Here is a 15,427-nt window from a genome sequence, read left to right on the forward strand (position 1 = left end):
TTGAATTCTGCACAAGAAAGGATTATTTTCTAATAATTATTCTTTTTCATTGTATTTTATGCAGCTGATTATTTTGTACAATACCTTATTATGCGACTTATGTATCGACTATGAGACAATCCTAGTTTGGAATAGGAGTTAAATTCAGCTAGAATACACAATTTCTTTACATTCGAATTCACGAGTAGTGTATAGTTTTCCTACTTAAATCTAGAGGCCAGGCTTATGCGTAAGTTTGTACTTAACATTGGTCCTTTGAGCCGGATATGTGATTCCGGATTTGTAGAGCCGGATCTGTAGTTCCGGATTTGTAATTCCGGATACAAAGATTGAAGTAGAAATCAATTCTGAGATCTGAATACTGTTACTATTGCATTTGATGTCCGGATGAGGGAAATGACACATCGAGTTTCGCGAAAGTTTATAAACAGAGTTAAGTGAAAAGCATTCCGCCAGAATCATTTCGAGTTTGATATCAATAGGTATCTACAATCAGTACAATGGATTCGATAATGGATCATATCAATCAACAACTCGTGTTGAGTAATTACATAGCTAACACTTATGATAATTTTATCAAAAAAGGGTCCTCAGGAATTACGAAACAAAGAATAGATAGTTACCTTTCCTCCTTAGATGAAAATTGGAAGAGGTTCAGTTTAAATCATGACGCCATTTTACTGGCAGTTGCTAAACTTACAAGTGAAGACAGGCAGTTAATTCTAACGCACTCGTATTTCACGGATCAATTATTTTCCGTGACTCACATGGATTACGTAGCAGCAGTTGAAAAGATTAAGTCTAGTATCAGTACAGACCAGCAAAATTTGGCAGGGTCTTTGTCTGCACCATCTCGATCTCAGGATACTCATATATCCAACGTTTCTCAATATCAGGATGCGCGTCTCCTTCAAATTAACATTCCGACGTTTGACGGTACTCCGTCAAAATGGCTCAATTTTAGAGACTTGCCATTTTATGACAATCCTAGACTTCAAGTTAACACGGCATTACAGTCTTTAGTTAATCTAAAATCAATGAAAAAGGAATCGGCTAGCGAGCTAGAATATTTATACACTGCTGTTCTTCAAATTTACAGAACATTAGAAACGTTACAACGACCAGTGGACAAATGGGATGATTTTCTCGTATTCATGACGGTACAAAAGTTAGACTCAGAATCGGTTAAAGCTTGGGAGAATAAACTAGGGTCATCAAAGATCCCTCCCTCGTGGCAAGAGCTTAACGAATTTTTGATTACTCGTCTTTTCTCCCTTCAGGCGCATGAAAAATCTCAAGTAGGAAATACGGCCAAAACTCATTACCAAGGAACGTCTGGCGATAATGCCTCGTCTAACACATCGGTTTGTCCAATTTGTAAAGAAAAACATTTCATTGTGAAATGTCCTAAGTACATAAATGAGACTATTGCTCAAAAGTTGGCACTCATAGCCAAACACAAATTATGTTACAATTGTTTAGGGAAGCACCGAGTAGCGAATTGTAAAGTAACTAAGCGTTGTCGTACATGTAGTAAAAAGCACCACACAACAATACACAGAACAGAAACTTCTTTTAGCACTAAAGATACAAAATCAGAGCCTCAACAACAGTCCAGCCTTACCGAGTCAGGACAAATCTATATAAAATCAGAGCCTCAAGAACAGTTCAGCCTTACCGAGTCAGGACAAAGCTAACTTGTCTTCCAATATCGATAGACGATACTAGATTATCTGCAGGAAGAAGGAAAGTTATTACCTTTAGCAATTCCCATTAAGTAAAAAGGACGATATTTAAACGAATTTCATGGAGGAGCGGATTCTGTAAAGGAAGCTCAAAAAGGGCTTGTAAGCATCGCGGGCCCTCGTTTACCATGGTAGAAAACTGAGCTCAGTATAATTCCTTCTCGTTAATTTTCTTGTGGTTGCAACCCGCGTGGATAATCATTTATTCTTTCTGTAAATAATAACTTAAAATTACATTGTCAAGATTACCAAAAAAAAAACGTGATTTCGATATTCAAGTGAATACTGCGTTATACTTGCGTCTATTGTGGTTCATTCCCGTTAATTTTGACATTTCTTGCGTTATTAAGATAAAACGTATTATCTGCGTATGATTAATTATTACTTAATTGAATTCTCTCTTCATCTTCAACTGAGTTCGATTATAAACCGGTATATTACTTATTGGATAATTTGCTGTATTGCTTGAATTAATGTGTCAATTAATATTGAAAAGTGCGTTATATTCGATTTGTAGAAACACTCAGAATAGGCTGTCTTAGCATAATCCTTTATCTCTTTTAGAAGATAGTTATTGCTCTTTCGAGTACATGTATAATTTTATATTATTTAATCACTTCATCTCTGGAAGGATTATTTCCTGATTACCAGCTAATTGACGCATTACTTCATTTATGATTATTCCTTGTATATTAATTGATATTTATTCGTACTATATGCTTTGAAAATGTGTTTAACATGAACGATCTTTTTTCTAAGATAGATTAATTCTGGAATACACTGCGTCAACATTTTCGAGAAATGAGGATACTTGATATCTACTTTCTTTAGAAGAGTTTGATACAAGATTACAATAATATTGAATTATGCACAAGAAAGAATTATTCTCTAATAATTATTCTTTTTCATTGTATTTTATGCAGCTGATTATTTTGTACAATACCTTATTATGCGACTTATGTATCGACTATGAGACCTAGTTTGGAATAAGAGTTAAATTCAGAATACACAATCTCTTTACATTTGAATTCACGAGTAGTGTGTAGTTTCCCTACTTAAATCTAGAGGCCAGGCTTATGCGTAAGCTTGTACATACTTAACAAAAAGCAAATAGATAATTCGGAGCTTGACGTTTGTATATGTTATAGTAAAGGCGTACAATTCAATAATTGTGTGCGAGAGTGCGCGGATACGCGATTGATAGCGCGAGAAGGACAAGCACGAGGAAAAGCAGTTCACAAAACATCAAAAAAATAAGTTCACAAAAATCCGTATATTACAAAGCCAAATAAATATCTATACAATATGTACAGAGTTTGTTTGTTTTCAGCAAAGGAATTAATAAGCCGTAAAAGATAGCGCGCACAGAAGCGAGTACGGCGTGCAAGAAGCAGCGAAAAGCGTGTTCGCGAAGCGAGATAGCGAAGTTAAATTCGTATTCGAGCGAAAGTTAGTTCTAGGCGGTGTACTAAAGCGGTTTGAATTATACTTGCGGGTGAACTGCGAGCGAGAGAGCTTCTCCGTCGAAGCACGCTCTTTTATAAAGGAGCTTTCTCTAGGCTGTCGTCAATTAATTTGAAGCGCCGGAAGTGACTTCAGGTCGTCACGTGCGATTGGCGCTATATGGATTGGCGGCCAAGGGGCCCGACACGCATTTATTCGCACCTAACATGCGCGAGGTGCGGATTGTGACGAGCGATTGGCAATCGGCTGACCAATCACAGTCGATTATTCTCCTTGAGCTCAAAGAATAATCGAGTGTGATTGGTCTAGTTTCTTACGGCCCTACGATTATAACTAAAACTTTGTTACGTGCAACGTGCAATGGCCTTTACGGTTCTTGAAACAAGAGGTCTGTTCTTTTTAGCTAAACTTGTTGCACCTTCCATCCTTTCTCTTTTTTTCTTCACGTTGGAGAGAAAAAGAGTAAAGATGAACGACGCAACAAGTTAAGTTAAAAAGAACAGACCTAAGGTGAAAGTTACAAAAGTGAGGAAATTCACTAGGGTATTTATGATTTTATTAGTCGAAATCTAGTAAATCTGTTCACTTTTGTAAAGCGGGGAGCACACACTTCTGCACAACGCATAATGCGTAAGCATAAGAAAATTGATTGGTCCATACACATGTGCATAAAGCCTTGTGTCCACGATGTTAAGCCTTGTGTCCACGATGCTAGAACTGCGTCCGAGTTTTGGTTTAAGCCAATCAACTTGCAGCTCTTACAGAAAAGTAGCAGTTTCATTGGCTTAAACCGAAACTTGGACACAGTTCTTGCATCGTGGACACCGGGCCTTAGAACTGCGTCCGAGTTTTGGTTTAAGCCAATCAACTTGCAGCTCTTACAGAAAAGCAGCAGTTTCATTGGTTTAAACCGAAACTCGGACGCAGTTCTAGCATCATGGACACAAGACTTAAGGAAATAGACCAATAAAGGTGGAAGCACATAAAATTGCAGGAGCCATGAGCAGAATGCAGAAGCCATATGCGCATGCGCGATGGTATCTGTTAGAGCTCTTCAGATACCATAGCGCATGCGCATATGGCTTCTGCTTTCTGTTCATGGCTCCTGCAATTTTATGTGCTTCCACCTTAAATTTTCTTATGCTTACGCATTATGCGTTGTGCAGATGTGTGTGCTCCCCGTTTAATTTTTACCTCGTTTCAAGAACCGTAATCGAATTCCAGGGGGTCGATTGTGTATCTTGAAATGAGGTGAAAATTACAAAAGTGAGGAAATTCACTAGCGTATCTATGATTTCATTTGTCGAAATCTAGTAAAATCTGTTCATTTTTGTAATTTTCACCTTGTTTAGGGCCAATTTCACTAACCACAGTTAGCTTAACCAACGGTTAAAGTTAGCAGTATTAGGGCCAATTTCACCAACCACAGTTAACTTAACCGACGGTTAAAGTTAGCAGGATTGACCAATAGAAATGAATCCACCCTGCTTTCTATTGGTCAATCCTGATAACTTTAACCGTCGGTTAAGCTAACTGTGGTTGGTGAAATTGGCCCTTAAGCGGCGAGCACACACTTCTGCACAACGCATAATGCGTAAGCATAAGAAAATTGATTGGTCTGTTTTCTTATGCACATGTATATGGACCAATCAGTTTTCTTATACTTAACGTATTATGCGTTGTGCAGAAGTGTGTGCTCCCCGCATTAACCAATAAATACACAATCGACCCCCCTATTGGGCGCGTTCAGCAGACCAAGCCGCTCAGTAGCAGTCAAACGTAATTGGCTCTTACTTTTAGAACCAACTAATCGACGCAGAATGTTAATAAAACGAACTCAACAGTTGTGTCTGCTGAATGCCGGCCATTGTCAATGGTGAAAACACGGCTTGCGAACGCGATAGAGAACGCTCGCATGTGCACGCGCCCTAATGCCGCACATATACATGCGCACGCCGCACGGTACACGTGATGCATGCTCCGGTATATCCGGCATCTGCTGAGAAGCACGTGAAAATATATTTGTTTTCTCCATCCAGTTAGATGTAATTATATGATAGGTGTACGAGGGATACAAATCCAGTGAAATTATAATTTCGTTTTTAGTCTAGTCGGCGTAATAATTGTGAAGAACGTTGTTGACGTACAGTTGTCCTCTGTGAGAGGTTATGTCTTTCCGTGGACGCGGTGGCGGAGGTTTTAGGGGCGGCGGTGGTTTTAGGGGTGGCCGAGGTGGCGGAGGGTTTAACAGGGGACGTCCTGGTGGTTTCGACAAGGGCAGAGGGTAATTTCATCGATATTGCAATGATAATCTGCATAAAATATCAGACAAATTTGTTATAGGTTAGATTAAATCACGAGTAAAATTCCAAAGCGTTAAATGTGCTTCTCTCTGTAAATTTATCACAGGTACGATCAAGGACCTCCGGAGACAGTAACGCTTTTAGGACACTACACATGGACGGTAGAGAATGACTTGGTTCTTAAAGTCGATATTGAACAGGTGCCCTTTTTCAATGCGCCGATCTACACGGAGAACAAGCAGCAAATTGGGAAGATAGATGAAATATTCGGCAATATTCGTGATTATTACGTGTCTGTTAAGGTAGCAGAAAACGTGAAGGCTGGCAGCTTTCAGAAAGATGCTCAGGTATTGCAACGCTAAAATTAGCAACATTTATGTGACTTTATTAAATATAAGTTTTAAAAGTCATTGTCATACAACTTCTTCAATTTTTAATTGTCTAATCAATCTTATAAAATCGAATACATGGGATGAAGGTCAGATCAATTGATTACAAGTTAACTGTTCTCACATAGAGCCATATGTCATCCCAAAAACATTCGTATATGAATTTTTATGTATGTAAATATGTTATTAATTATTGATTATAGTTATATATTGACCCAGCAAAGCTATTGCCTCTTCAGAGGTTCTTGCCAAGACCTCCTGGAGAACAAAAAAGAGGTGGTGGCCCTGGCAGGGTCATGAAAAGAGGTGGTGGAGGCAGAGGAGGAGGCTTTGGTAGAGGCGGTGGCAGCAGGGGTTCCTATGGGAGAGGAGGAGGCGGTGGTTTTGGTAACAGAAGTGGCGGCAGTGGAGGATTTAGAGGTCGCGGAGGAGGCGGCGGAGGCGGTGGATTCAATCGTTCTAATTCAGGTGGTGGTCGAGGAGGAGGAGGAGGAGGAGGCAGGGGAAGATGGTAGATTTTAAATCAACATGTTAATGTACTAGAATAATATCTTGCGACGTGTACTATAATGATAAATATTATAAATCATAAAGAGAATTAAATATTTTATACAATTTACTCAGTTGCCAAATTTCCTTTAATTACTTCAACTATATCGCTATGCCAAGCGTTATTTACATACATGTACGTACATATACATATGTGGATTTGTGCTACAACGTAACATATGCGCGTGTACGTATATTAAAAATTTTAGAAAAAATCGAATAATACGATAAGTCAATCTTGATCGAACTTTATACATTTCCCAAGTTCTTTCTCCGCTCGTTTCAGCAATTTATCACGCCCTCTTTGCTTGACTCTTTTCTTCTTGCTCAACTGCTCCGTCCTGTCTTCCGATATTTTATCCCAATATAACTTCTCTTCATCACCTGAAAAATTGGGAACGTAAAGTTAGCGATGCATATATTATTCGCAATATACAAGATATTTACCTTCTAAAACAGTCAAGCGTCTTCCTTCGTAGCTCTTCTGCACGAATGTCTGTGCAGCTTCTGCTGTTTCGAATCTTACATAGGCTTCACAAGAATCAGCTGTTACGTCTATATATTTCACAGAATTGTTTTCTTTTAACTCCATCTGAAATTAAATACTTAGCATATATAATATTTTACATTTATAAAATTCTTGTTAAAGATGGAATCTTTAATATATTATATACATAGTAAATATATACATATACCTAATAATAATGATATATAATAACTATAGTATGTGTGTGTATACAGTAAATATATTATAATAATAATATATATTAATATATTATATACATATTAAAGAAATTCTTTCTCTAATATTAATTTACCTTAAAATTCTGCAGATCTGTGCAAGGCTCATCCATTTCGATCTTGACTATGATTCCTGGCGCATAATTAACACGTCCATAAGATTTGTTTTCTTCATTAAGTTTCCCGTTATCATTTTCATGTTTAAATTTATCATGCGATGTATTATTCTGTCCGGTTTTATCGTAGTACCATCCATTCTTTGTCATAATTCCGCCTCTTTCCACCTCAGCTTTCCTTAAATGCAGTTTTAGTTGTGACATTTTAGATCGTTGCAAATCTAAGTATCTGTTTCTAACACGCTTCCAATCCGACTTCGCCATTATTTGCAATCCCATTTTACTACAGATGTCATTGTCCTGAATTTTGCTTCTTTTTTTCCGATTCTTTTTCTTCTTCCTTTCGTCGACGCTAGTCTCCTCGCTATTTCTCATGTCGAGATCTCTCGCGGAATGTTTTTCAGTTTGTAATAAAGCATTTGGTGTCTCATTGCTCTCATCGCCTTCGTACAGATATTCCAATTCTGTCGTTTCATTTTTATTCGAATTTATCACTGGTTCTTCGCATTCTTTTTTTACTGCTTCTTCACTGATGTCTTCTGCAACAATTGTGTCGTCTATCGTGAGTCTTTTCCTCTTTTTTTCTGTAACTTTGTTACGATTTTTGTTCGAAATCTCTTGATTTTCTATATTGCTATTTCCAGTGATCTCTTTTTCGCCTTTAATACATGACTTTTCTGGAGTAAGTTTCCTTTTCTTTAAGCTTTGTCGACCATTATCATTTGCTGTATCTGTTTCGTTATCGTGAGTATTATCCTTGTCTTCGGATTCTTCTTTTGGCACCTTTTCTTCTTCATTCTGCTGATCTATTATAGTTTGATTTATACTTTCTTTCCTCCTTTTTTTTACTTTAATGTCGCTTTGGTTTGCAGCAAGCGATTTTTCCGGGGCATGTTTTTCTTTCTTTAAACTTTGCCTAACATTATGATATGCTGCATCTACTTCGTTATCGTAACAATTATCCTTGTTTCCTTCGAGTTCTTCTTTTGGCATCTTTTCTTTTTCATTCTGCTGATATGTTGTGTTTTGATCTGCAGCTTTTTTCTTTTTTTTTACTTTAATATCATTTTCGTCTGTAACAAGCGATTTTTGTGAAACATATTTACCTTTCTTTATATCTTGTCTATCATTATTATCTATCTCATTATCTTTGTCTTCAGAGTCCTCTTTTGATACCCTTTTCTTTTCATTCTGCTGATCTGTCGTACTTTGATTCATCTCCTTTTTCTTTTTCTTGACTTTAATATCGCTTTCGTCTGTAACAAATGATTTTTCTGAAGAATATTTTCTTTTTTTCGAACTTTGTTTACCATTATTATCCGCTACATTTATTTCATTGTCACAAGTACTATCTTTGTCTTCAGATTCAGCTTTTGGTATCTTTCCTCTTTCATCTTGCTGATCCGTTATATTTTGTTCACCAGCTTCTTTTTTCTTTTTCTTAACTTTAATGTCGCTTTCATCTATAACAATCAATTTTTCTGAAGAATGTTTTCTTTTCTTAAAACTTTGTTTGCCATTATTAGACCCTGTGTCTACTTCGCAAACGTCATCTTTATTGCCTGTTTCTTCATTGGATGCCTTTTCTTTTTCATTGTCTTTCAATTTCTTAGCCTTTGAACTAATTACTCCAACCACTGCATCTTTTTCAGGTTCGTCAAATGTCGTTATACTTAATACTTCAGTAGGAGGTGTATACGATGGTAAGACATGTCCTTTTTTCCGGAATATCTGTAAAATAATACGTTAAACTATAACACATTGCTAAGTTATGGAAGTTTATTATTTTTCGCATCTGCAATTATATAGCGATATATTTGACGACCGTTAACGAGCACTACTAATCTTACCTTGATGCATTCTTGAGCACTGCTTGGCATATCAAATTCCACAAATGCGAATCCCCTTATCTTCCTGTTGCTTTTGTTACGTGGAATCGAAACGTAGTCTACCGATCCGTATTTAGAAAAAATTGATATCAACCAATCATGATCAGCATCTGGAGGTAGATTTTGCACATAAATCGTGCATTCGTCGACATTTTCCTTCTTCTGAATCGGAGTTAATCGACAGACCTTTGTACCGTCCTCCGATACTTTTAACATAGTTGATCCCTGCAGAGCCTTAGCTATCCTGCTGATATCTGTGGTTAACTCGCGCAGCTTATTGAATCTTGTAAATACCTCGAGATCCACATCTAAAAGACCAAAGGCAATTACAGCTAGTACTTTGATATCTTTTAATAAGATTAAAAAAGTAAGATATTGTATAATTTCGGATAGCTAAATCTGTCGAGAACAGATTTTGTATCTACTGCAAATTTCAATAGAATGCTAACCTATTCTACTAGAAAGCAAAATTATTACAGAATCCGCTAACAGAATATAGTGGCAGATTGACTGCAGAAATTAAGTAAAATAAAATGGCATCTGTGCCATTTTATAATCATTTAAATAAATTATTCTACTTGTGATGGCCACGTGTGCCTCTACCAAGATGGCACCACACCAATTAATCGCGTTTTCTCGCGAGCGCTCGACCGCGCCGACTTAAGTATATAAACAAATTCAACAATAATATTCATTGCCCCGACCGACGCTCTTATCGAACGACAAGAGCTAGGCGGGCATTTGTGGAGTGGCACCATCGCGACTTGCAGAGAGTTGCATGGTATTTTTAGGGATGCATCCTCCACATAACATCATTAGATATATACATCCAACCATACACTCCTCTCTCCATTATCCACAATTGACAACCACCCATATCCCCAAACTACTTAAATGTTTGTAAAATGAGTTTACAAAATTCTGCTCGTTTCTGTCAACAATCTGCTGTTAGATTATATTGGCAGGCTCTGCTGGCAAAACACATGTTTAATGTGAATGTAGGTAATAGATCTGTTATATCTGAGCAAGTCTGCTGCCTATTTATTATCACGCGAGTACTTTACTTTCTAGAATGCTATTATATATACTTCAAATCTAATGATTGATCTTGAATCAAAGACATAAGGAAGAAGTAGGTACTTACAGGGACTTTCTTTCAAAAGTCCAGACAGGTAGCGATCCTTGTTCAAGTTAGCATCGCTGAAATAGAACTCCATTTGCTTGAGTATCAAGGAGTGCAACGCTTTCTTCCTCAGTCTCGGTTTACCATGCGAAGCGCCCGATTTGTTGTTGCGCTTAATCGTATCGATTACTGGTGCCTGTATTTGAGGAACCGGTATACTTTCCGAGGCTAGCTCCATATCTGATTCCTCCATCACCATTGTATTCTCAAAAAGACATGCAACAGGCTCCCCGAACAAAATCCACGTACTGTAAGAAATATTTACAAGTCGGCGTTCGAGTCAATGTACAATTTCTATTTTATTCGTAACTCAACATTTTTTTTTCTCTTGAGCCATAACAAAGTTGAAGTATGTGCCTAAATACTACGTTTACGCGAGCGTTACTTCTGTAGTAACTTACGATAATTCACTCGTTTACGCGGAGTAAATTATCGTAAGTTACTACAAAATCCCGTTTACGCGAAAGAATTATCGTAAGTATAAAACTCAACGTAAACGTAGTATAAAACTCACCAATTATTTACAATATAGGTTAGGTAGATCACGAAAACTTGCGAAGAATAGCATACGACCACGTTAAACGTTCGACTACGCTGTCTCAACCACGCTTAACCACACTTACAATTAACCTCGTTCTTGTACTTCTCGTTCCAAACAATTCTCAAGCCTTCTACATTTCTAGATTCTTCTTCTTCGTCTGGTTATTAGCACTAGCGATACATTTCTAGATACAAGCTGCGTAGTATGCCGGGTGCCAGATGCGATTTCGTGGGAGCGGGGAGCGGGGAGCGGGACGCCATGGCGCCGGGGACGCGGGGCGCGGGGGACGTGGAGAACCCCCCCTCCCCCATCACATCCCATATCCCACTACTGGCTGCGTTCGGCCGAACCTCTGCTTAGCGAAGCGAAAGGTAGCAATTAAGTGTAATTGGTTGGATCCAAAGGTAAGAACCAATCACATTCAGTTGCTACCTTTCGCTTCGCTAAGCAGAGGTTCGGCTGGACACGGCCACTGATCCCACTACACACGTGAACATATCGGATATACTCAAAACCGAAGCTCGCCAAAGCGTGTGTGGCTTCGGAAAACGAAGCAAATATGTATGATGTATATATTTATTTATACATATACAATATAATAAGTAAATATAAATAAGCGTCTTAATGAGATTTTTCAAATTTATCTTTAGTACATTAATTTTTTTATAAATATAGTTATTCAGAGAAAATTTTTTTAGAGATAAGTTGTGAACGGGCTGATTCCTTCGACAGAAACGTTGCAAGCTGATTGATATGTCACTGATTCGGATATAAATTTGTCAACGAACAAACATTTCAACTACGTAAATGAAAAAGGAAAGAAACAGACACGTTAATGAAAGTAATTATTTTAATTAATATATGACAAAGAAAATGGTATATATAATAACGGTGTATAACAATATTTAATCTTTTGAACATATCATTTCTTACATTTTAGGACAATGATTTATTCAAAGATTATTAATAACTTTATCATTTTTATATTTAATATGTACAAATAAGTGTACATTGTAAATTAACTATAGATATAAATTTAAATGTTAAGGAAACCAATTCATTATTTACATTTATACAGTGTTTCTTTATATACTTTGTACATAAAAAATATCAAATAATATTTGTATTCACCATTATTATAATTTTTCGTCCGATTTGAATAAGGTAAAATATTGGAAGATTTCAATATACAAGGGAATCCGAATAATCAATTCATTAATCTACATGCGCTGATTTATTACAAATATCAAAATATGTAATTTTCAGTCGTTTACATAGTTTTCTTATGTCTATTCTTAAAATAGCAAATCACTTGAGGGATATAGAAATGTAAGTTTTTAAAATTTCTTTCCTAGGAGACCCGGAGAATATCAAGCCTTGAGCATTCGAACTATCAGAATCTTATTCTGACAGAGATTACGCTTATTAAACAACGGGTTTGAAAACAAACGGCGACGTAATTTTTCCACGACGTGGAAAGATTCCACGGACAACCGGCGGGTGCAAGTAATCCTCGACAGGAATGTATGTTGGTCCACCGAAGGTGTGAAGCAGGGCGATGGCCGTCATCTTCAACTCAGCGAAAAAGAATTTGTGGTCTGGACAAAACAAATGGTACAAATGTAATCTGACGTACAAAAATTCTTTAGATAATATACGAAGACACTAGCGATATTACTTGCGGGCATGTTCTCCAGCTTCGGGTGACGGCCGAAGAATAATTGCTTCGCGACATCGTGCTCCTTAGTATTGTTTTTCAGCTGTTGTTAAAATATCAAACATGTTAGTAACGGCTAAATGCAAAGAATAATGCATAATAAGCAAGTAGTTTACTGACCCCTACAATCTTTCCAGTTAGCATCACTCTAACGCATCGTGGGTCCATAGGATCGTATCCTTTATCCTTGCAATAACTACCTTGAGCCAAAGACAACAGGATAGTCGCACGATGATCTTTCTATAACACAATCGGGCATTAATGCAATATAATTAATTGTAAAGAAGTTTAGATCAACGATTAGCGACAGGCGAGTTAGATTATTTTGATAAAATTATATTTTTAGCTTCTTATTTTTTCAAGCCAAATGATAAAATTATATAATCAAACTTTTTGCTTATCTTTTGATAACACAGTAATTAAATTCTTTTGAATTATATAAGACAATTAGGTACATAAGATAATTATCAGAACTCTTTAATTATAAGATGTACATACGTAATATCAAAATGTGAAACAACAGCAATAATTTTTTTAAGTTACACTTGTGCAAGTATAATAAAATATTGTGGGTTTAATCTGAGGATCGTTTCTGCAAACTGAACAAGTATATCTTTTTAATTAACATAACAATCAATATAATTATCTCATGATTAATATTCAATTTCTTCCCAATCGATAAGAAAATGATAAGAAAAATTAATGGTCCAAAAAATTATTCGAATTTCTGGCTTCTTTTCCTGCGTAGTTGTTAATACTATATATTTTTGCATAATCATGAAATAATCATATTAATTTTTTATATTGATTTAAAACAATGATACACCTTTTGCAGCAAGGATAAGACAACAAAAAAGCAGTGTATTCTAAGCAACATGCTGCATTTTTATCGTCTTATGATGCCTTATCATGAAACATCAAATTTAATCCTAATAATATTTTATTACATTAGTATAGATATAATCTAAAAAATTATTGCTATCCTGTAACGTTTGATGTCATGCACAGTGTACATTGTATAACTAAAAAAGTTTTAATTATTGTCTTATCAAGAGATAAACCAAAAGTTTAATTTCATAGATTTTTATCATTTAGTCTTATCAAGAGATATTAAAAATATAATTATCAGATCGATTTATGCAAGGATCTCTTTTTGTACCACATTTTTTAACAGAATTATTGTATTGTTCGTCACATTTTTCAAACTCGTATCGTAGATGCTTTAGATAGTATAACGTGCAGTATAACGTATGCAGTATATGCGGTATACGTTGCACGGATGTGCAACAGCTAATTATCAATTGATATCGTACTATCACTACTTACAGCAAGATCTTGAGCGGTGAAGTCGAGAGGAGTGAGGTACATGTACGGTATTCCAGTACCGTTTCCAACAGGCCCGTCGGCGATGGAGATCAAATTTGCAACGGGAAAGCTTTCAACATCCTTCCTTGTGCTTATCGTCGCTACGGCTCCCCAATCTGCCGACACATAGATCTACCCGATACTGAATGCGCAAATAGGTATATTAATGATACATGACGCGCTGAATTAAATGATTTTAACAAAACTTCTTTTTTTCTATACGATAAAATGATTCGAATTCTAAAAGTAGTTCCTTATTTCAGATTGACTCGAGTGAAGAGAGAGCCAATTTCTTTGTTTGATCCCTTTGTCTTCTCTTCTGGGAAACAAAAGGATTATTCTTATATATACTGTAATATTCGAAGCGGTCTTTTTGTCGTATTTTGCATTCGACAATGGCGACGAATTATTTATTTTTAGTTGACATCAGATCAAATATGCTTGGCGCGAGACCAAAATACCGATATTTTGTTGACGGCAAATAGCTATGTACGTATATACATATATTATACATATATATATACACGTTTTATCCACAAGACGCATGAATGAGACGTAATAATAACACAGCACGTGCAGTTTTTTTTTCTTTTTCGTCCTATCCCCGACTTTCAATATAATTATCTCGGCACGCACTTCTTGATAAAATGACACGCAAGCTGCGAAAATTTTCCTTTCAATTACATACTTAATTCAATCCTATTATCGAATCGAAACTGCACGCAGCGTGTGCGCGTGTATTCGCGCACGTACATACATACGTCCGCCGCGTATCTCGAAAGTTCATTTACTCTTTATAAAACAGATACGCGTTTATGTAAGTGCTGTTTATAGAATACATGAGCATATATTCTGTATGCTGATGTATATTCTATAAATATATCAGAATGTATAATTAATTAAATGATATAATTTTTAGACATAATATTATTATACTGTGCTACTTCATTAATGTAAAAACTTGTTCGGTAGATTTTCTAAAAAGATATCACGATTACCAGCTTGATTAACGACGAATCTGGCTAATAAGGCCGGTATTAGGTGCTCTGAGACTTGGGCACGAGTGAGCTGAGCCGACTGAGCGTCGTCGAATCCAATCGAACGCGTCAGGAATTCGATGGATTCATGCAGCTCCTTTGTCTTCCTCTCCACGGAATTCTCCTCAATTTCATTCCAGGATGCGGGCTGCGCTCCAGCATAGAGTTTACTCGCGTCGCTCAGCAGGACGCACAAAGCGACGACGCTCGCAAATCGCGACGTCATGGTAAGCGCTGTACGCTGTTATTTCACGACGCGTAATTGAAGCGAGAGGACTACTCAGCGATATTTTCCCACAAAGGTGATGCTCGGGAGCAAGTGCGCCTTACAAGTGGCTAATGCTGACTGCGCGCGCTTTATATACAAACCTCGGGAATAATGACTACT

General features: G+C 36.7%; 4 protein-coding genes across 5 annotated transcripts; 2 read left to right on the forward strand and 2 right to left on the reverse strand.

Annotated features, from left to right (window-relative positions):
• The first annotated feature begins 118 nt into the window (after nucleotides 1-118).
• Nucleotides 119-2,752, forward strand: LOC112455532. The gene is made up of 2 exons (XM_025017506.1): nucleotides 119-426; nucleotides 457-2,752. Exon 2 carries the CDS (start codon nucleotides 501-503, stop codon nucleotides 1,695-1,697), a length of 1,197 nt encoding a protein of 398 aa, XP_024873274.1. The 5' UTR covers nucleotides 119-426; nucleotides 457-500; the 3' UTR covers nucleotides 1,698-2,752.
• Nucleotides 2,753-5,157: 2,405 nt separating this feature from the next.
• On the forward strand, nucleotides 5,158-6,520 carry LOC112455528 (probable H/ACA ribonucleoprotein complex subunit 1). The gene is made up of 3 exons (XM_025017501.1): nucleotides 5,158-5,493; nucleotides 5,619-5,859; nucleotides 6,105-6,520. Exons 1-3 carry the CDS (start codon nucleotides 5,378-5,380, stop codon nucleotides 6,414-6,416), a joined length of 669 nt encoding a protein of 222 aa, XP_024873269.1. The 5' UTR covers nucleotides 5,158-5,377; the 3' UTR covers nucleotides 6,417-6,520.
• LOC112455526 (la-related protein 7-like) lies at nucleotides 6,517-11,150 on the reverse strand. 2 transcript variants are annotated; one of them, XM_025017500.1, is made up of 6 exons: nucleotides 11,003-11,150; nucleotides 10,341-10,627; nucleotides 9,158-9,504; nucleotides 7,269-9,038; nucleotides 6,898-7,042; nucleotides 6,517-6,834 (listed from the first exon to the last, which is right to left on the reverse strand). In XM_025017500.1, exons 2-6 carry the CDS (start codon nucleotides 10,576-10,578, stop codon nucleotides 6,683-6,685), a joined length of 2,652 nt encoding a protein of 883 aa, XP_024873268.1. In that variant the 5' UTR covers nucleotides 10,579-10,627; nucleotides 11,003-11,150; the 3' UTR covers nucleotides 6,517-6,682. The 2 variants fall into 2 exon arrangements, with proteins under 2 accessions (XP_024873268.1, XP_024873267.1); XM_025017499.1 differs by having other exon boundaries at nucleotides 10,894-11,150.
• Nucleotides 11,151-12,131: 981 nt separating this feature from the next.
• Nucleotides 12,132-15,371, reverse strand: LOC112455535 (protein CREG1). The gene is made up of 5 exons (XM_025017510.1): nucleotides 15,001-15,371; nucleotides 13,964-14,118; nucleotides 12,758-12,877; nucleotides 12,599-12,680; nucleotides 12,132-12,518 (listed from the first exon to the last, which is right to left on the reverse strand). Exons 1-5 carry the CDS (start codon nucleotides 15,263-15,265, stop codon nucleotides 12,346-12,348), a joined length of 795 nt encoding a protein of 264 aa, XP_024873278.1. The 5' UTR covers nucleotides 15,266-15,371; the 3' UTR covers nucleotides 12,132-12,345.
• Nucleotides 15,372-15,427: the final 56 nt, after the last annotated feature.

Source organism: Temnothorax curvispinosus, unplaced genomic scaffold, assembly GCF_003070985.1.
Source record: "Temnothorax curvispinosus isolate PA1 unplaced genomic scaffold, ASM307098v1 QBEX01006162.1, whole genome shotgun sequence".
Lineage (NCBI taxonomy): Eukaryota > Metazoa > Arthropoda > Insecta > Hymenoptera > Formicidae > Temnothorax > Temnothorax curvispinosus.